Below are 19404 nucleotides of genomic sequence, written 5' to 3' on the forward strand. Positions count from 1 at the left end.
GGAGAGGGAGGAGCTTTGTGGAAGACTGAGTAATTCTCCAATTCAGAAGAAGAGGATGGGCCCATAAGGTAACAGAAACCCAGAGGAGGCTTAGCCAAAGCCACGCAATAGGATGTTGATGTCAAGGCTATGATATTTCATCACTGCAAGTATTTATATCCATTTCTTACCTATCCCATTGGTCTGTGGCCTCCTGTATCCAGGGAGCCACAGTTACGAAGGGTTTCTCCATTTCAAAAAAAGGGATGTTCAAACCCAGAATGCAGAGCCCATCGGTGAATAAAAGGCTCACTGTGTGGACCCTCACCCGCCAACCAAATGTGGCCCCAGCAAGTAGGCGTTGAAGAGTAGCAGGCAGGAGTGGTGAAGTTGGCTTGTCTCTGACCCAAGGGTTCTGTCCTTTCCTATTCAGCTGACTTGGAGCTAGATGAGGTGGAGGACTTCCTCGGGGAGCTCATGACCAACGAGTTTGATACAGTTGTGGAGGATGGGAGTCTGCCGCAGGTGAGCATGTCATGGGCACAGCTGCCCCCTTCTTGCCTATAGTTTTTCTTCTCCCCAAGTGTCTATTTTAGGCCAAGACTCTTGGCTCTAACCATTGAGTCTTGCACAAGAACCTTTTATGACTCCCTATTGCCTAGTCTTCCAAGGCCTTTCCAAATCCTACCTCTTCTTTTTTAAATAAATTTTTTATTGATTTCAGAGATGGAGAGGGGAGATAGAAACATCAATGATGAGTGAGAATCATTGATTGGCTGCCTCCTGCACGCCCCCTACTGGGAACCGAGCCTGCAACCCAGGCATGTGCCCTTGACCAGAACTGAACCTGGGACCCTTCAGTTCACAGGCCGACGCTCTATCCACTGAGCCAAACCAGCTAGGGCTTCTCTTTTCTCTTGAGATGCCATTCCCAGCCAGGTCTGTTCCTCACCCCCATCCCCAGGGCAGGTCAGGCCAGGCACATTTTCACCCCTCCCCTGGTTAACATCACTCCCCTGCTGGGATTGCCTTCCCTTTTACATCTTCCATCTTCCAAACCCAGTTTTAGTGCCTTCCCAGCTAGGAGGCCCTCCTTCAATGCTTCAGGCCATTACCCGAGCTTTTCATATGTGGTTCCTTCATTAGTGAACTCCTTGGGGGAGGAAAGAGCCCCATTCTCCTCTGGGAAATTCCAAACCCTTCCCCACTCTTGCTGCAAACATGGCCTGTTGTAATTGTAGGTTCTCTAGAAAACCCAAACTGGTTGAATGTTTTCTTGATAGGTGAGCCAGCAGCTGCAGACCATGTTCTACCACTTCCAGAGGGGTGATGGGGCCACTATGAAGGAGTTGGCCTCCCACATCACCCAAAGAAAGCGCAGGGTTAGAGCCACTGCACTTTCGACAGACAAACAGACGGATGATGATAATGCGGACAGCGCGGAGGAGATGGAGGTGAGAGGGGTGCCCTTGGGTGGGGGAGATGTAGATTTTTAAAAAACTTTTATTATTATTATTAATAATTTCAGAGAGGAAGGGAGAGGGAGAGAGAAATAGAAACATCAGTGATGAAAGGGAATCATTGATTGGCTGCCTCCTGCACACCCCACACTGGGTATTGAGCTGCAACCTGGGCGTATGCCCTGACCAGGAATCGAACGGTGATCTCGTGGTCCATAGGTCAGCACTCAACCACTGAGCCATGCTGGCTGGGCAAGATGTAGATATTTTCAATTTTCTGGGAGATCAGCTACTTTTGTAGGGAAATGATGGGGGTGGGGTGGTAGTGGCTGTATTATCCAGAGAGGGCAAGGAACTTTCCTAAGGTCACACAGCCAATCCTTGCAAAGCGGGGAGGAGAGCCTGGGTCTCCCAGTGGCCACAACTGGGAGGCGTTGTATTTAGCTCTCTCCTGTGTTTCTCCTGCAGGTCACAGCTACGAATGATGGGGCAGCTACTGGTGGGGTCTGCCCCCAGCCTGAACCCTCTGGTCCAGACCCCCAGACTATTAAGGAAGAAGATATAGTGGAGGATGGTTGGACCATTGTCCGGAGAAAGAAATGAGTGGGGCCGGCCATGGTTTGGGCCCTTGTTCTAAGGATTTTTTTGGAGGATTGTGGATCTTTGGACTGGTTATCCCATCTCCATCCTCTCCCTATTCCCCTGTCTAGCTCCCTCCAGGGGAAGAAGAGCCCTAGGGTCCTTGGCCTTGGGGTGGTAGGACCTGGTTGACCACACCCCCTTGGGCCGTAAGTTATCTGAACGGTGAGGCCTGGTTTCCCAGCACAGTGCCTTGGGTGCAGTCAGTGTGAAGAGTAGGATGAGTGGGTGTGGGTGCAGTTGGAAACGCTGAATGCTGGTTGACAGTGGGCAGGTAGATTTATGAAGGGAGAGAGGACCAGCAGAACCAATACTTCTGCTGGGTCAGGAACGGTGAGATGAACATGGCAGCTGGAAGAGAGAGTCATTGACAATGTGAACGAAAGTAGCTGTGTTACCTCTCCCACTTTTCTGCTGCCCGTAAACACACACACACAGCAGCTCAGCCCCATCCTGCAGCCCAGCCTCCAGCCCTGGTTCCTTCAGGAAGTCTAAGACATTGGCAAGGTGGTGAGCTTGGGGGACCTGGGCTTTGTTATCTGTCTCCTGCAACCTCTTTCCAAACTCTTCATCCAATTCCATCCATGTCCAGGGATGAGGCTTAAAAGACATGAATAAATAACACCTTAATGTCGAACCTGTCACTTGGTCTGTTGTGAGTAGCCTTGGCATCATTCTTTGGGGAGCTGAGACGCCGAGCTCGGCAAGGGAGCAGGTTCTGGGCCCACCCGAGCAGTCTGGTACTTTGGACAAACACACAGATGGGCAAACGGAGCACAGCAGTGCCCTGAAAGTTTCCGTAAGCCTGAAATAAACTGTATTTTTTTTCTTTAAAAAACAAAACAAAACCAAGAGTATCCATTGTTCTTCCCCCCTGTTCCCCTGTCCTGCCCGGTGGCCCTGCCATGGGTCTGGACGATAAAATACTGGGTAGCCTTGGGGTTGGGTAGAAGCTGTAAGCCATGGAGAGGCAGGAAGGATCTGGTCACTGCCCCACCTCGCATCGTACGTGTGAAGACACTGGGTGAGGGGGCAGGGGTGGGCCAGGGCCAGGGCCTCAGTGGGAGAACTGGCACTTGAATCCAGGTCTCTCCTGCCTCTGGTGCTTTTAGGGGGATGGGGTAGAGGCAGGATCTGTGGGGTATTGAGGGGATGGGGAAACGGCCTAGTTCAGGCAGGTCTAGCAACAGCTCCCACCCTCCCTGGGGACGGGGATTTAAAAAAAATGAACATCACTGTAGGAATATTTCTTTTAAAAGCCCCCATTTTGTGAAAAGATGAATTAAAAAACCCAAGACCCAGCATTCGGGATTGAAAGTGCCCATGATGGGAGTTCAAGTATTGACTGAGCTGGGAGGGAGGGGGCTGGGGCCCCCAGTCGGACATGGGCAGCTAGAGTGTGGGGCAGGGGGCCCCAAGTCCCCCCAAACCCTCTAGGTCTTGTCTCGGGTCTGGGGGGCTTCAGAGGGTTCAGCGGTGGCTCCTGAAGCTGCCACCTGTGCCTCTTCCATCTCCCTGTCCTCAGACAGTGTGGGCCCCGGGCAGAACGTGTCCCCACGGCCCGCCCGGCCGAGCACAGCCATCCAGCGCCGCTGCAGCTCCTCTGTCTCGGGGCTGAAGTACCAGCTCAGGTGGCTCTGGGTGATCTTGAAGACATGCCGTCTGTCGGGCCGCTCCCCGGCCTCGGGAGGCCCCACCTCAAAGCCAATGAGGGGCAGGCTGCGCTGGGCTTTCACATCCTGGGGAACGGACAGAGCCAGGGTCACCGGAGGCTGCGCTTCTCACTGCTTTTTCATCTGCTAACCCCCTCTTTTCCTTCCCCTGCTCAAGAACCTTCCAAGGCTCTACTGGTAGCAACAGAAACTTGTCTGGGGCTGGCATGCAGGCTGGGTTCAAATACCCGTTTCCTTCTACACCCCAAACCAGCCAGGCTAGTTTCCTTAGTGTATACCAAGTAATGTCTTCAGGCCTCTGTCTAGGCTGTTGCCCCCATTTACACGTTCTTCCCCATCCAGATTGGATCAGTAGTGCCCCACCTGCACCCTGGCTTTCTCTGGGAAGCTAGCCCCTCCCCCCACCCCACCCCACCCCTCACATTGGCCCACAATCCTTGTTTCTAGCCAGTCTGTCTCACAAGGGCGGGGGTTCTGATTTCTACTTAGGTTCATGCAATCCCCAAGGCCAAGGAGAGGTCAAGGACTGAAGGGGAAGGGGGGTAGCCTGGCTCTGCCAGGTGGGTGAAGGGACCCAAAGGAGGATGCACACCTGAGGGGCTCCGTAGATGTACAGCACCAAGGGCTCATTCTCAGGGACCACAAACCATGCCTTGTGCCAGCCTTTCCCGCCCTTCTCCATGTAGTGCAGGAAGCTGCAGATGACGCTGTTCTCCGCAGCCACTGAGGCCTGCTTCTGTGGCCAGAGACATAGAGGGCATCAGTGTTGATAGAAGGCCTGGCCGGGCTCCTCTGGGCTTCAGTACCCCTCAGCGGAGGTATTGCTGTGCCCATACTTCAGATGAGGACGCTGAAGCTCAGGCGGCAGTAGTGATTTGCCCAATGTCCCCCAGTGAGTCAGACAGGCCATGGCTACTACCTCTAAGAGCTGGTGGGAGAGGCACCTAAATGCCAGTCAGGCGTTCTTCCCTCCGTTCATTTACTCCTCAAGTCCTTTTATGCATTTGTACCTCACCTTTTTTTTAATCTTTTGTCATATCCATCCCCTACACTCAGCAAGAGGCGACCTGGCATTGTGGTTAAGGGGATGGGGGGTGGGGGGTGGGGTGGGTAAGGCTCAGAATTCCAGCTCTAGATGATGTATTGACTCGGAAGGAAAACAGATAGAGCTATTGTAAGGATTAAATGAATTAATAGATGCAAAGCGCTTAGGATAGTGCCTGGCACAGAGTAAGAGTTCTTTAAATGTTAAATAAAATAAATACCTCGATTTGGCTAAGAAACAAAACCAAAATGTGCACGCGCCTAGAAAGATAGGAAGCATAAGTGTTAGTGATACTCTAGTGGGTAGAAGAAATAGGGTGTTTTTATTATTTGTTTAGATTGTCGAGTTTTCTTCAGTGCACATATCCTACTTTGTAATAAGAAGAGATCATTTGTTAATTAAAAAACATGCAAGTTCTGCCACTCACTGGTTGTGTAACTTGGTTAAGTAACTTCCTTGGGCCTCAGTTTCCTCATTTGTAAAACAGGGATAGTAATAGCCTGGATAGATTCGTTACTATGAAGATAAATGCCTAAAGCACTGAAATAAAAAGCCAGGTGGTTTTGCCAGGTGGCCGAAAGGACCCAACTGGTTTTCATCCGGTTGCATTCATTTTACGAGCTCCAAGCTTGGGTCACTCGTTCAGTGGATGCACGTGGCACTACAGTTTCAGAGATACCCAGGCCTCAATCACTGGGTGGGTGGCTGGGACCCATGTGCTTGGCGTGTGAGGGTCAGTGCTCATAGGCCTGGCTCTTACCTCCAGGATGGACCTCCGGCGCTGGGGTGTATGCTGGCTGCAGGCTGGGCTACTCCCAGGCACCCCGTGCAAGGCCACATAGCAGTCAGTACACACACGGTTGGAGCGGTTGTTGTCATAGATGAGGCGGGCCCGGAACTCGGAGCACTTCCCACAAACCACCTGAAGTGGCAAATGGGCAAGAGATGCCTGATTTCCAGAAGGCCTTCCCCTTCAGTGTCCCAACTCCCATGATGGACTCCCGGCCTTTCCTCACCCTGCCCTCTCAGAAGTGGGCCTTCTGGCGGCCAGCCTGGCCCCTCCCTGGCTCTGCCCAGCCTCCCAACACTCACGTGCCCGCAGGCCTTGCAGTGGTGCCTGCGCTTGGTGATGGAATTGAAGGGCTCCTGGCAGCGCATGCACATGGTGACTTCCTTTTCTCGGATGGGTGTCGGTGCACGCTTCCCAAGATCCACGTTCTGGAGAGAGGACCAGGTCCTGGGTCAGAGGCAGCTATCCCTAGGCCCAGCCCAGCCGGCCCAGCCAACCCTCGCCCCTGCCCCAAGACCTGGATCATCACTGGGAGGCAGCAGACACATTCAGAAGACTTGCCTTTCATAATTTTCTTATTTCACAAAATCCTATCATAGCTGTTAAGCATTTAAAAAAATCCTATCCTTCTTAAAGCTACCTAAGCTGTTTTTTAAAACACATATAACAACCCTAGCTGGTTTGGCTCAGTGGATAGAGCGTCGGCCTGCGGATCGAAGGGTCCTGGGTTCGATTCCAGTCAAGGGCACATGCCTGGGTTGTGGGCTCGATCCCCAGTGGGGGGTGTGCAGGAGGCAGCTGATCAGTGATTCTCTGTCATCATTGATGTGTCTAGCTCTCCCTCTCCCTTCCTCTCTGAATCCATAAAAATATATATAAAAAAATAAAAAACAGCCCAGCTGGGTGTGGCTCAGTGGTTTAGCGTCGACCCAGGAACCAAGAGGTCACCAGTTCAATTCCCAGACAGGGCATATGTCCAGGTTGCAGGCTCGATCCCCAGTGGGGGATGTGCGGGAGGCAGCTGATCGATGTTTCTCTCTCATTGATGTTTCTGACTGACTATCCCTCTCCCTTTCTCTCTGTAAAAATTCAATAAAAAATATATTTAAAAAACATATAACATAGTATTGTACAATATTCCCATATTCAATGACTAGTCAGTGGTAATAGTTCAGAGTGTTGTGCCACAATCAGCACAGTTACTCTTTAGTATATGCTTCTGATTTATACAAAATAAATTCCGGGAGATATAGAATTAATACTGCTATACAGTTTTGTTAACTCCCGTTTTTCTGCTACTGTATTACGTTACATGTATGCATGTTAAAGGCATTGCTGGAAAAAAAAAGACCTGCCTTTGAGTCCCGGCTGTATCCCTACCTTATTGTGCTACTGAACACATCATTTCTACTCTCTGGGCCTCCATTTCCCCAGTGATATCTGCGGCCCTACCAACAAGACTGTGCTTCCGGTCTCCCTGGGTAAGGTGGGACTTGGAGGTCCAGTATAGAGGGAGGGGGTGGGACTCTTACTGGAGAGTTAGGGGGTGTGTCTTCATCTTCCCTGTTTGTTGAGTTCAACAGTTTGAAGGTCTCCAGCGTCTGTTCATGCTTCAGAAGGGTGGAGTTGATGGCCTGGGGAGGAGGTGTAAGTAGGTCAGATCACCTCACAACCCGTCCATTTCCACCCTCACCTCACTTTCCTATGACCTAGCCCGAGGTCAGAAAAGTTGCGTTCTAGGCACAGCTCTGCCCCTTGCTAGGTGTCTCAATTCTTATATTTGTGAAATGAGGGTGGAGATCAGTGGCTGAAAAACCTCAAAAGGCCTTCCTAGCCACTGTCTGGGCTTAAGTACGCTTTTACAGGGCTTAACTCACTGGGCTCACCCTCCCAGAGGAGGCAGGTCTCTAAAGGAAGAATTTGTGAGTTTTTACCTCTGGACCTCAGTGAGCTTATCTGTAAAATGGGGCTGGGAAAGTTTGTTGTCCAGGCTCATAGTGGTCAGATGTCAGTTTTAGGGGAGAGTTCACCAACCCCTTGGGAGCCTGTGAATACTCTTCCTGCCCCTACCACAAAGCCTTCTTGGATGTTACCTGGACCCAGTCTTTCTTCTCCTCCTCAGTCCTTGGGGGCAAAAAAAGAAAGATGTTGGGTTAGGCAGGCCAAGCAAAAGCGATCAGAGAGGTAAAGAGCAGATGTTTTGGAGTCAGATCGACCTGGGTTTGACCCTCTACTCCTTCACTTATAACGCATGTGACCTTAGGCACATCCTTTAACCTGTCTGAGCTATTTATACAGTAGTTACTAATACCTTCCAGACTTGGTGCTAGGGACTTGGGCCCCAGAGGGGACCCTACCCTCAAGGAGCTAGTGGCCTGCGGGGTGGGGTGGGCGTGGGGGGGACAAACAGAGACAATACAAGGGTATTAGTGCTGCCACAGTGAAATCGGGCTGAGGAGTCCAGAAGAGGAGACCACCCGTCTGCAGTTTGGGTGGGGGTTGCTAAGGAAGGGCTTCCCTTAAGGAGGTGCTAAGCTTCAGGTAAAGATGAGGTGTGTGTGACAGTAGGGATATACAAGAAACCATAAATAGTTCCCTCTTGCAGGAATGTCAAGTTTGAGACAGAAGAGCAGTTTCTTTTTCTTCACTTGGAAAATGGAGATGATCATTATTTAACTGGGGTGACATTTACATGCCCAGCACAATCCCTGGTACACTAGATGCTCAATTAGTGTGGATTTCCCCCTCCCTTTGCCTTTCTCCCCTGACTCTCCTGTCTGCCCCGCAGTTTCCAAGGCCTCTGCCCTGGCTGCAGCCCCATCATGTGCTCACTAGGACTTGGCCCAGCTTCTTGGCTGATTTCCTCCTGGTCTCTTCTAATGACCTTCATATGCATACTCCAGACATCAAAAGTGCTCTTCTAACCCTAGCTGGTTTGGCTCAGTGGATAGAGCATCAGCCTGTAGACTGAAGGGTCCCAGGTTTGATTCCGGTCAAGGGCACATGCCCGGGTTGTGGGCTTGATCCCCAGTAGGGGGCGTGCAGGAGGCAGCCAATCAATGATTCTCTCTCATCATTGATGTTTCTATCACTCTCTCCCTCTCCTTTCCTCTCTGAAATCAATAAAAAAAAATTTTAAAAAGTGCTTTTCTAGTATGAAAGTGTGATTATATCTTTAGAACCACTTCATGAAAAATTAAGGATGTGAGCCAATATTTAGCTACAAGTATGTTCACTGCAATGCTATTTATGCTAGTGAAAAAATTGGAAGTAGCCTAAGTCTCTGACAATAGGGAATCAGGTAAAAAAAAAAAAAAAGTACATCACTAATGAACACCAGCCAGGGCCAGCATTCTATTTTTGTTTAAAAATTATATGTGAGCCCTGGCCAGTGTGACTCAGTTGGTTGGAAGTTGTCTCATGCACCAAAAAGTTGCCAGTTCAATTCCCAGTCAGGGCACATGCCCAGGTTTCTGGCTTGATCCTCAGTGGGGAACGAGCAGGAGGTAGCCAATCGATGTTTCTCTCTCTTACATCAATGGTTCTCTCCCTTCCTTTCTTTCTAAACACCAATATAAATATTTAAAAAATATATATGTGACATGAGTGTTTACATTTGTCAAAACTCATCAATGCATTTGACCCCCTTAAGGCGTATGCATTTCACTGTTGGAAAATTTTGCCTCAGGAGAAGGAGGATACCTAAAACAAATGTTGAGCCGAAACCGGTTTGGCTCAGTGGATAGAGCGTCGGCCTGCAGACTGAAAGGTCCCAGGTTCGATTCCGGTCAAGGGCATGTACCTGGGTTGTGGGCACATCCCCAGTGGGAGATGTGCAGGAGGCAGCTGATCGATGTTTCTCTCTCATCGATGTTTCTAACTCTCTATCTCTCTCCCTTCCTCTCTGTAAAAAATCAATAAAATACATTTAAAAAAATAAATAAAATAAATAAAAATAAAACAAATGTTGAACTTTAGTTGATTATATGCCCATGAAAGTTTTTAGGGGTGAGGTGTAGCAATGTCTACAAATGACTTTGAAATGCATTTTAAAAATCAGATGGATTGGTAGATGGATAAAAAGATTTGCAGAATCTATACAGTGGGCTTCTCGGTGTTCATTGTACAATTCTTTAAACTTTTCTGTATCTTGGAAATTTTTCATAGTAAAATACGGAAAGAAAACATTGTGTGCTTATATGTGAGTATGCATACACACACACACACACACACACACACACACACACACATGCGCACACACATATGTGAATAGAGGAAAGGCCTGAGAGGGGATCTGCCAACACAGCAGCACTGGTTCTCTCTAGGTGGTACAATTCTAGGGAATTTTACTTTATTCTGATTGTACTATTTTTTAAAATTCTACTTTGTTTATATTTTCTAATTTCTTTGCAATAGAAAAGATTGCTTTTGATTTTTAAGAGCCACAATAGTGTTTTTGGCAATGCATGCTGAAGTATATAGGGGTGAAGTGCCATGTCTGTAATTTACTTTAAAATGGTTTAGTAAGCCCGTTTGGCTCAGTGGATAGAGCATTGGCCTGTGGACTGAAGGGTTCCGGGTTTGATTTCGGTCAAGGGTATGTACCTCGGTTGTAGGTTCCGCCCTTGTCAGGGCACATGCAGGAGGCAACTAATTGATGTGTTTCTCTCACATCCATGTTTCTCTCTGTCTTTCCCTCTCTTTTCCATCAATGAAAAAATATCCTCAGGTGAGGAGTAAAAAATAAATAAATTAGTTAATTAAATGGTTTAGTAAGCCTGGCCAGCATGACTCAGTGGTTGAGTGTCAACCTATTTGATTCCTGGTCAGGGCACATGCCTGGGTTGCAGGCTCAATCCCCAATAGGGGGCGTGCAGGAGGCAGCCTATCAATGATTCTCTCATCTTTGATGTTTCTATCTCACTCTCCCCCCCACCTTCCTCTCTGAAATAAGAAAAAAAAAGACATTTAAAGAAATGATTCAGTAAAGGATAAATAAAGCAAAATGTCAATAGTTGTTGACTTCTAAGTCAGTGGTTCTAAACCCTTCTGCACACACTACCACACCTGGGGAGCTGTTAAAACTCCCCATGTTCAGGCTACACCCCACACAAATTACATCAGGGTCTCTGGGGGGCAGGGTGCCAAACATCAGGTTTTTTAAAAGTTCCCCAGGTGAGGTTGTCACCAAGGTTGAGATTCGGTTGTCTAAATGGTGGGCATATGGGTGTTTGTTGTATTTTGACTTTTCTCCATATTTGACATTTTTTATTAAAATATATATTTTAAGGGCAGGATTGCAAAGCAAACCCTCCATGCTTTCCTCCCGCCACTAGGAGGAAACCCTGCACTGCTCAGCGCGCCCTTCTCAGCCCAGCTTTCCTCAGCAGCCCCCTCTCTCATCCCCAGTAGACTATACACCCTGCAGGGCCCCACACCTGCCCCCCCCCACCATACCAGCAGGCTTTGTTCTTCTTTTCCTGGCCATAGGCCTCCAGGATGCTTTGTCTCCCAGAGCTTCAAACACCCTCTAGCCCACATTCGCCTCTCTCTCTCTCTCCTGCCTCTCAGCAGCCCCAGCAATGAGGGTTCTGACTCTCATTTCTCACTTCTTTGCAGTCTGTCAGAAGCAGATCATCTAGCCCAGTGGTCAGCAAACTGCGGCTCGCGAGCCACATGCGGCTCTTTGGCCCCTTGAGTGTGGCTCTTCCATAAAATACCGACTACTGTGAATTGGCCACGAAGTTTCAATCGCACTGTATGTGCATGCCCACACGTGGTATTTTGTGGAAGAGCCACACTCAAGGGGCCAAAGAGCCGCATGTGGCTTGTGAGCCGCGGTTTGCCGACCACGGATCTAGCCATATGCATCCATTCTCTGGCCTCGACCATGACCTCGGTACCTATCACCTGGGCCCTCAGAAGGCAGCATGAGCTCCAATCCCAGCTCTGCTCCTTTCTAGCTGTGGGATCTTGGGCAAGGTGCCTAACTCTTCTGTGCCTCAGTTTTCTCATCTGTAAAATGGGGTAGATGGTAACAGTAGCTTCAAGGATTGTTTTATTTTTTTAAAACATATTTTTACTGATTTCAGAGAGGAAGGGAGAGGGAGAGATAGAAACATCAATGATGAGAGAGAATCATTGATTGGTTGCCTCCTGCACCCACGGGAATGGAACCATGATCTCCTGGTTCAGAGGTCAACGCTCAACTACTGAGACACACCGGCCAGGCAAGGGGTTGTTTTAAGGATTGATTACACTTAAATTGTTGAAGCTAAAATTAAGTTAAAACAGTGCCTGGCATAAGAGCAAGTACGTCTTCATTAAATGTGAGCTACTATTATAACCATCCAAGTAGAGGATAGATAAGAAAGAAGCCTCTTTGTTTAATGGCTGGACATTACTTTTAACTTTATTATTTAAATTTGTTTTCCTGTTTGAAAAATGTCAAAAGTCATGGACAACAGTGTGGGATTGCTGGGGGTAGGGGGAGTGGAGGAAGGTGGAAGAGGATATGGGGGGGATAAATGGTGATAGATGGAGACTTGACTTGGGGTGGTGAACAAACAACACAGTGTACAGATGATCTGTTGTGGAATTGTGGACCTGAAACCCCTATCATTTTAACCAGTGTCACCCCAATAAATTCAATAAAAAGGAAGAAAAATTTCATCCTAGCTGGTTTGGCTCAATGTGGTTAGAGCATCGGCCTGCAGACTTAAGGGTCCTGGGTTCGATTCCAATCAGGGCTCAATCCCCAGTAGGGGGTGTGCAGGAGGCAGCCGATCAATGATTCTCATCATTGATGTTTCTATCTGTCTCTCCCTCTCCCTTCCTCTCTGAAATCAATAAAAATATATTTTAAAAAGAAAAATTTCAAGCATACTGAAAAACACAGTATAGCACAAGTACATTAAATATCTACCCACTATATAGATGCAAAAATTTAAAATATTTTGCTATATTTGCTTCATTTTTATTGATATATATATGTGTGTGTGTGTTAAAAGTGTATATATGTATGTATTTTTGGTTGATAAGTCATTTAAAAATAAATTACACATATGATACGAACTCCTCAGCATACATCATCAGAAAACAAGACCATTCTCTCATCCACTCCCTGAGGAATTTAGCAGTCATTTCCCAAAAGCTCAATTCACATTTACATTTTCCCAATTGTCTTGCAAATATCTTTTAGGGCTGTTTTTCTCACACCAGGGATCAAGCATTGTAGTTGATATTTCTCTTGAATCTCTGAATCTACAATAAACTCTTTGTGTTGTTATTCAAACCCACCAGAAGAAGAAGCATCTTTGGGAAAAGGTGCCCACCCTTTCCCAGGAACATCTCTCCCCTGGGGAGGTAGCCTGTTGCGCATGGCCCTAGGCAGAGAATGCCTCAGCCTATCTGAAGGGAAGGTTCAGGCAAGGGCAGGTACCTGGCCTGGAGCTCCAGGGAGCGCTGCTTTCCTGACACCAGGAAGGTCCGAGGCAGATTGAGGTTGGAGCTTTCCTTTAGCTGAAATGGAGGGAGAAAGCGGCTTTGTGAGGGCTATTGAATCCCTCATCCTTTGCACGCATGCGCACAGACTTGGGGGGGCAAAGTCAGACGCCTCTGTTACAACCTCCCACACCAAGGCCCCACTTCCGGTTCCCATTTCCCACGCCCTGGCACTTACCTCCATGCCATCTACATCGATGCGTGCCCGCACGCTAAACTTCTGGCCAAGGAGCCGCAGCCTGGGCACGCAGTAGAGGAGGCGGTCATTGAACTAGGAAGGAAAACATTGGGCTGTAGGTGTGTAGGACCCAGGAGAGCTGTGCCCAGCTCCCTACAATCTTATAGGACTCCCAAAGCTTTATGACTGGGGAGTCAAGGCAACAGATGGAGACAACGGCCTAGACAGGACACAAAGGTCGTCGCAAGGAGCCCTAGCCAGTTTGGCTCAGTGGATAGAGCGTCGGCCTGCAGACCAAAGGATCCCGGGTTCGATTCCGGTCAAGGGCATGTACATTGGTTGCAGGCTCCTCCCTGGCCCATGCAGGAGGCAACCAATCTATGTATTTCTCTCACATCGATGTTTCTCTCTGTCTTTCCCTCTCCCTTCCATTCTCCCTAAAAATCAATGGAAAAATATCCTCAGATGAGGATTAACAATAAATAGATAGACAGATTAGATAGGTAGATAGATAGATAGATAGATAGATAGATAGATAGATAGATAAACGTTGCAAGGAAAGAGTCTAGGCATGGGAGTCACTTCCTGGGTGAATGACCTTGGGCAAGTCACTTCTCTTGGTCTTAGTTATATCATCTGTAAAGTAGAGGGAAAACCATTCCTAGTGTAGGTAGTGAAAGTGTAATGAGTCAATGCAGGAAAGACTGACTAGCAGGAGGCACAGTCTTGAGTGAGTACCAGGCCAACATGTATGGAGGGCCTGGCCCACCCGCAACCCCACACCTGGCACTTACTAATATGAGGTATCGGTCTTGAGTGGTCCCATTCTTCGCTGACAGCTTAAGGATGTGGCCTTCTTTGATGAGCTCTTTGGTGGGGCTGACGATGTCTTCCTCACCCCCTAGCAGCTCATATACTTTCAACAGCTTGTGCATTCGCTCCTGGCAAGAGACAGTGAGCAAAAGGCAGGGTTGGGGTGCTGGCCTCCCCTCCGATGTCCTCGAGGAGCAAGCCCTCCAGGACAGAGACAGCACAGGCGGGTGGCCAAGGAAGGGCAGGGCGAGAGGCCACTCACCATTTTGCGGATGGCAGCGTTAGAGTGCTCCGCGGCGGTGGCTATCAGCTCCAGAGACTCTGTGGGCAGAGTGGGAAGTCAGATGGAGGAAGGCCTAGCAGAGAAGAGGCTCTTGGGAGCTCCTTTGCTTCCTGAATACCTCCTCCTGGCCTGCTTACACCTTCCCCATCCCAGAAAGCACTAGCCTCAAAGATGTCCATAGCAACATCACACAAAATCAGAAACTGTCTCAATGCAGAATCATAATACATGGGATAGCTGGCGGCCTATACAATGCAAGCTTAACAAGATAATCATTACCATTAAAAAGAACCACAACAGCCTGGCCAGTGTGGCTCAGTGGTTGAGCATTGACCCATGAACCAGGAGGTCTCAGTTCGATTCCCAGTCAGAGCACATGCCTGGGTTTCAGCCTCGATCCCCAGTGGGGAGCTTGCAGGAGGCAGCTGATCAATGATTCTTTCTCATCATTGATATTTTTTTTCTCTCTCTCTCCCTTCCTCTCTGAAATTAATAAAAATATATTAAAAAAAGAAAATGGGGGAGCTTGGTCTAGGGCAAGTTGGTTTGGGAGTTGAGACAGAAGGTCAGACTTGGAGCTTGGCATAAGTAGCCTAATTTGGGGGACTTGGGCTAGGGAGAAGAGTCTGAGTTTCTGCCTGGAGCTCAGTCTGGGTAGCTCAGTCTCAGGGTTCTCTCTGGGGTTCACACTGGGGAACTCTAGGAATCCAGTCTGAGGACTCAGTGGTCTCGGTCTGCGGGATGGATCTTGAGTGTCAGTCTTTTGGGCTCAGTCTGAGGGGCAGTAAATGGAGAGATTCATCTAGGGTGCTCAGTTTGGCAATACCCTTCTATAGAATGGTGAACAAGGAGACCAGACTGGGAGAAAGCTGGGGAGACTCTGGGGAGCACTTTTGGGGGTGTGACCCTGGGGGTGGCTCTCATACTGGAGGAATCAGAATGAAACACTTTCTAGTGGTTCAATGTGGGGAGGCGGCATCTCAGCCTAGAGATCTAAATCTTGGAGGCAGAAAACACCGAGTCCTGTCTGGGAGGTTCCATTTTGGAGAGCTCAGCTGTGGAGACTGACCTGCGGGTCAGTCTGGACTCTCAGCCTAGTGGCTCAGTGCCTTTGGACTTGGACAACTTCCTTTGAGGACAAGTCTAGGGGTCAGCTTTGGGGTCTTGGCCTAGGAAGCAGGTGTCTGCCTTTAGGGGATCATTCTGGGCATGCACCTCCAACTCTGGCATTCCAGTTGGGAACTTCAGAGCGGGGGGGACTCTTGAATGTTCTATGTGTGTCCTCGGGCAGAGTCCTCAACCTGGAGGTTCACCCTGGGGCCTCACTCCAGAGCCTCCAGGTGGGCCTTTCGGCTTGGAGATCCCATTCTGGGATTTCAACTATGTGGCAAAGGAAGGCTGGCCCATGAATGAAGTCTTGGCAGGGGGCTGGGCCCGGGTGTGTGCACTCACTTTGGGCATCCTTGCTGTCTGGGGAGCCGTGGGGCAGCTTTAGAAGATAGTCCTTGAGAAGCAGCTCGTAGCGGGGGATGCGCTGCACGGGCTCCAGCATGTGGTGCTGCAGCGTCAGGTTGCCACAGGCTTCCTCCTTCTGTGATGGGCAGAGGCACAGGGGCTCAGGACTGGCCACAGACCCCACACTGGGCCCCCACAGACCTCTCCTCCCACTTGCCCCATCCCTCTCGGCCGCGTACCTGCACCTCGTGGATGATCACTTTAAACTGGGTGGAGCGCTCTGTCCAGGTGTTGACCAGCTCCACGGCGCGGTCGAAGTTTTTCACATACTCGCCGTACATCTTGAGGAAGGGCGCCAGCTTCTGCAGGATGTCTCCGATGCGTGGGTAGCGGTCCCTGGGATGGAGGCAGGGGCTGACATGGTCCTGTTGATCCTTGTCCTCAGCCCTCCCGCTGCCCCCTACAAGCCCCAAGCAGAGACCCATGGGGTCTCTTGGTCCTGGACATCTACTTCTCAGCCAGTCTGCTCCTTTGTTGTTGTTTTTTAAATGTATTTTTATTGATTTCAGAGAGGAAGGGAGGGGGAGAGAGAGAAACATCAGTGATGAAAGAGAATCATCACTCGCTGCCTCCTGCATGCTGCACACTGGGGATTGATCCCACAACCGGGGCATGTGCCCTGACCGGGAATCGAACCGTGACCTCCTGGGTCATAGGTCGACACTCAACCACTGAGCCACACCGGCCGGGCCAGTCTGCTCCTTTGGAAGTTCTGCTTCTATTATCAGCCAATTAGGCCAAGACACTCAGCTTGATGTGAAACTTTGGCCTGGGCTGCCACCTACCCCAATGCTGCCCTGCTCAACACCAGGATTGACATGCCCTGGATACCTGCCCTGACCTCACTGCAAGGGCCACTTCATGCACTGATCATTATTTTTTTAAAATATATTTTTATTGATTTCAGAGAGGAAGGGAGAGGGAGAGAGATAGAAACATCAATGATGAGAGAGAATCACTGATGAGCTGCCTCCTGCGTGCCCCCCACTGGCTGGGAAATACACTGATTATTGATTCTGCACCCAGTCTTGTGCTGGGTGATTCTGGGGATACAAATGAGTCAAATTTAGTGGAGCCCCAAGATGGGAATGGTCTAGTAGGGGAGGCAAAGTGATCAGGCCTGGTAGCACTCCTCAGTAGTCTCTATCACCTAGGGGACACACAGGATGATGCCTGGTTCAGCCTTCAAGGGTCACAGCCAGTTGTGGAAATTGGCTTCAGCCAGCCCTCTCTGGTCCCTGTCTGGTGAGGGGACATAGGACATATTTTATCCTGTGGTTGTGGGGACTGTAGAGGTGATTTTAAACAGGAAGTGACATGGTCTGATTATCCTTCAGAAAGACCATTCTGGCAGCTGGTGTAGACTCTAGAGCAGTGGTTCTCAACCTTCCTAATGCCGCGACCCTTTAATACAGTTCCTCATGTTGTGGGGACCCCCAATTTCATTGTTACACATTGAACATAATTAAAGCATCGTGATTAATCACAAAAACAATATGTAATTATATATGTGTTTTCCGATGGTCTTAGGCGACCCCTGTGAAAGGGTCGTTCGACCCCCAAAGGGGTCGCGACCCACAGGTTGAGAACCGCTGCTCTAGAGCAAGGGTGGGGAAAATCATTTAGGGGTGCGTTAATTAAATGTTTAACCAAATATAGCAGGTGATTTTTTTTTTGTTTTTGTTGTTGTTTTTACTCCTCACTTGAGGGTATTTTTCCATTGATTTTTTTTTATTTTATTTTTTTTTAGAGAGAGTAGAAGAGAGAGGGAAAGACAGAGAGAGAAACATCAATGTGAGAGAAACACACCAATTGGTTGCCTCCTGCATGTGCCCTGACCAGGACCTGGGCCTGGGAAGAACCTGCCATGGAGGCATGTGCTCTCGACCAGAATCGAACCCGGGACCCTTCAGTCTGCAGGCTCCATCTACTGAGCCAAACCGGCTAGGGCGTAGCAGGCTAAATTTTTGTTGTTGTCGTTAATACTCACCCAAGGATATTTTTTTCCATTGATTTTTAGAAAGAGTGGAAGGGAGGAAGAGAGACAGAGAGAAACATCGGTGTGAGGGAGACACATTGATTGGTTGTCTCCTGCTCAAGCCCTGACCAGAGCTGGGGATTGAGCCTATAGCAGGCTAATTTTTAAGTTGATTATATTGTATGGCCGCAAATGATGTTATAAATATCCAAATGGCCCTTGGCAGAAAAAAAGGTTCCCCACTCCTGCTCTAAAGGATGGATTGGAAGAGGAGAGCCTGGAGGTTGGGAGACCACCCCCCACTGCCCTCCTACCTCAGGCCTCAGCTTAGGCCTCACCTCCTCCCTAGACCCTTCTCTAACCCCTTCCCGCTAGGCTTGGTTTGGTCCGTTTGTCTGGACTCCCACAGCCTCCCATTCTGAGCTCTGTCATAGCACCGGTGAAAAATATCAACAGCTCACATTCATTGAGCAATTCTTATATACCAGGTACTGTTCTCTACATGAATGAGCTAATTTAATCCTTAAAGCCTTACAAGTGAGCCTATTCTTACTGCTTTTATTCCACAGAGAGGAAACTGAACCACAGTAATTTAAGAAACGTAATGTCACAAATCTACACATGACAGAGCTAGAATATGAACCCAGCCCGTTTGGCTCTTAACCTCATACTCTTAAGGGCTTTGCTATTCTATATAATAAAAGCCTAATATGCTAAGTGTCCGGTCATCCTGTCGGCTGTTCAACCAATCAAAGCAACTTAATATGCTAATAATACGCTAATAATACGCTAATAATATGCTAAGGCCACTCAGCTGCTCACTATGACGTGCACTGACCACCAGGGGGCAGACAGTCGACTGATTGACCAATCACTATGATGTGCACTGACCACCAGGCAGTAGATGCTCTGACTGGTAGGTTAGCTTGCTGCTGGGGTCTGGCCGATTAGGACTGAGTGAGACGGGCCGGGCACTCCCTGGAGCCCTCCCGCGGTCCCTCCCCGGCTGGCCAACCTCCCACGTCCCTCCCTTGCCCCAATTGTGCACCAGTGGGGTCCCTCAGCCTGGCCTACGCCCTCTCGCAATACGGGACCCCTAAGGGTATGTCAGAGAGCTGGTTTCGGCCTGATCCCACAGACCAGGCCGAGGGACCTCACTGGTGCACAAATTCGTGCATCGGGCCTCTAGTTCTGTTATAATTTTCTGAGTCCTGGACTGTGTTTCCTATTAGTCTGGGAGGGCCTAGAAGGCAGAGCTTGGGCCTGATTCTTTCTGTGACAGGTGGTAAGGGCAGAGGGCAGGCAGCAATGAACTTGTGCACACATCTGGCCTGAGTGTCAACAGGCAAGTGGACAGGAGGACAGAAGCCTAGATCTGGGGCCCCTCACCATTCTTCCATGCGCTTCTCTAGCTCAGGCAGCAGGAATTGCTGGTGGAAGCAATAGATGGAGCAGATGTTAGAGAAGATGCCGTGGACAACATCGGCCGGGAAGGAACTGCGGTTCCGGGCTTCTTCCAGCAGCCGGGCACAGAACACCTGTGGGGCA

General features: G+C 49.2%; 2 protein-coding genes across 5 annotated transcripts in view; one reads left to right on the top strand and one right to left on the bottom strand.

Annotated features, from left to right (window-relative positions):
- The window catches only part of TSR2 (TSR2, ribosome maturation factor), a 5217-nt gene extending 2498 nt beyond the window's left edge, over positions 1-2719 (top strand). For all 3 annotated transcript variants that reach the window (XM_023760004.1, XM_023760005.1, XM_023760007.1), the window contains 3 exons: positions 413-504; positions 1263-1433; positions 1908-2719. In XM_023760004.1, coding sequence (XP_023615772.1) covers positions 413-504; positions 1263-1433; positions 1908-2042 — 398 coding nt within the window. In that variant the 3' untranslated portion in view covers positions 2043-2719. The remainder of the gene's footprint in view (positions 1-412; positions 505-1262; positions 1434-1907) is intronic.
- A 153-nt stretch (positions 2720-2872) lies between these two features.
- The window catches only part of FGD1 (FYVE, RhoGEF and PH domain containing 1), a 39986-nt gene continuing 23454 nt past the window's right edge, over positions 2873-19404 (bottom strand). For both annotated transcript variants that reach the window (XM_023760003.1, XM_014462128.1), the window contains exons 6-18: positions 19246-19394; positions 16058-16214; positions 15816-15954; positions 14343-14401; positions 14062-14208; positions 13268-13360; positions 13028-13107; positions 7680-7710; positions 7119-7220; positions 5889-6014; positions 5557-5718; positions 4344-4487; positions 2873-3817 (exon numbers count right to left, since the gene is read on the bottom strand). In XM_023760003.1, the coding sequence (XP_023615771.1) occupies positions 3512-3817; positions 4344-4487; positions 5557-5718; positions 5889-6014; positions 7119-7220; positions 7680-7710; positions 13028-13107; positions 13268-13360; positions 14062-14208; positions 14343-14401; positions 15816-15954; positions 16058-16214; positions 19246-19394 (1695 nt within the window). In that variant the 3' untranslated portion in view covers positions 2873-3511. The remainder of the gene's footprint in view (positions 3818-4343; positions 4488-5556; positions 5719-5888; positions 6015-7118; positions 7221-7679; positions 7711-13027; positions 13108-13267; positions 13361-14061; positions 14209-14342; positions 14402-15815; positions 15955-16057; positions 16215-19245; positions 19395-19404) is intronic.

Source organism: Myotis lucifugus, unplaced genomic scaffold (assembly GCF_000147115.1).
Source record: "Myotis lucifugus unplaced genomic scaffold, Myoluc2.0 scaffold_169, whole genome shotgun sequence".
Classification (NCBI taxonomy): domain Eukaryota; kingdom Metazoa; phylum Chordata; class Mammalia; order Chiroptera; family Vespertilionidae; genus Myotis; species Myotis lucifugus.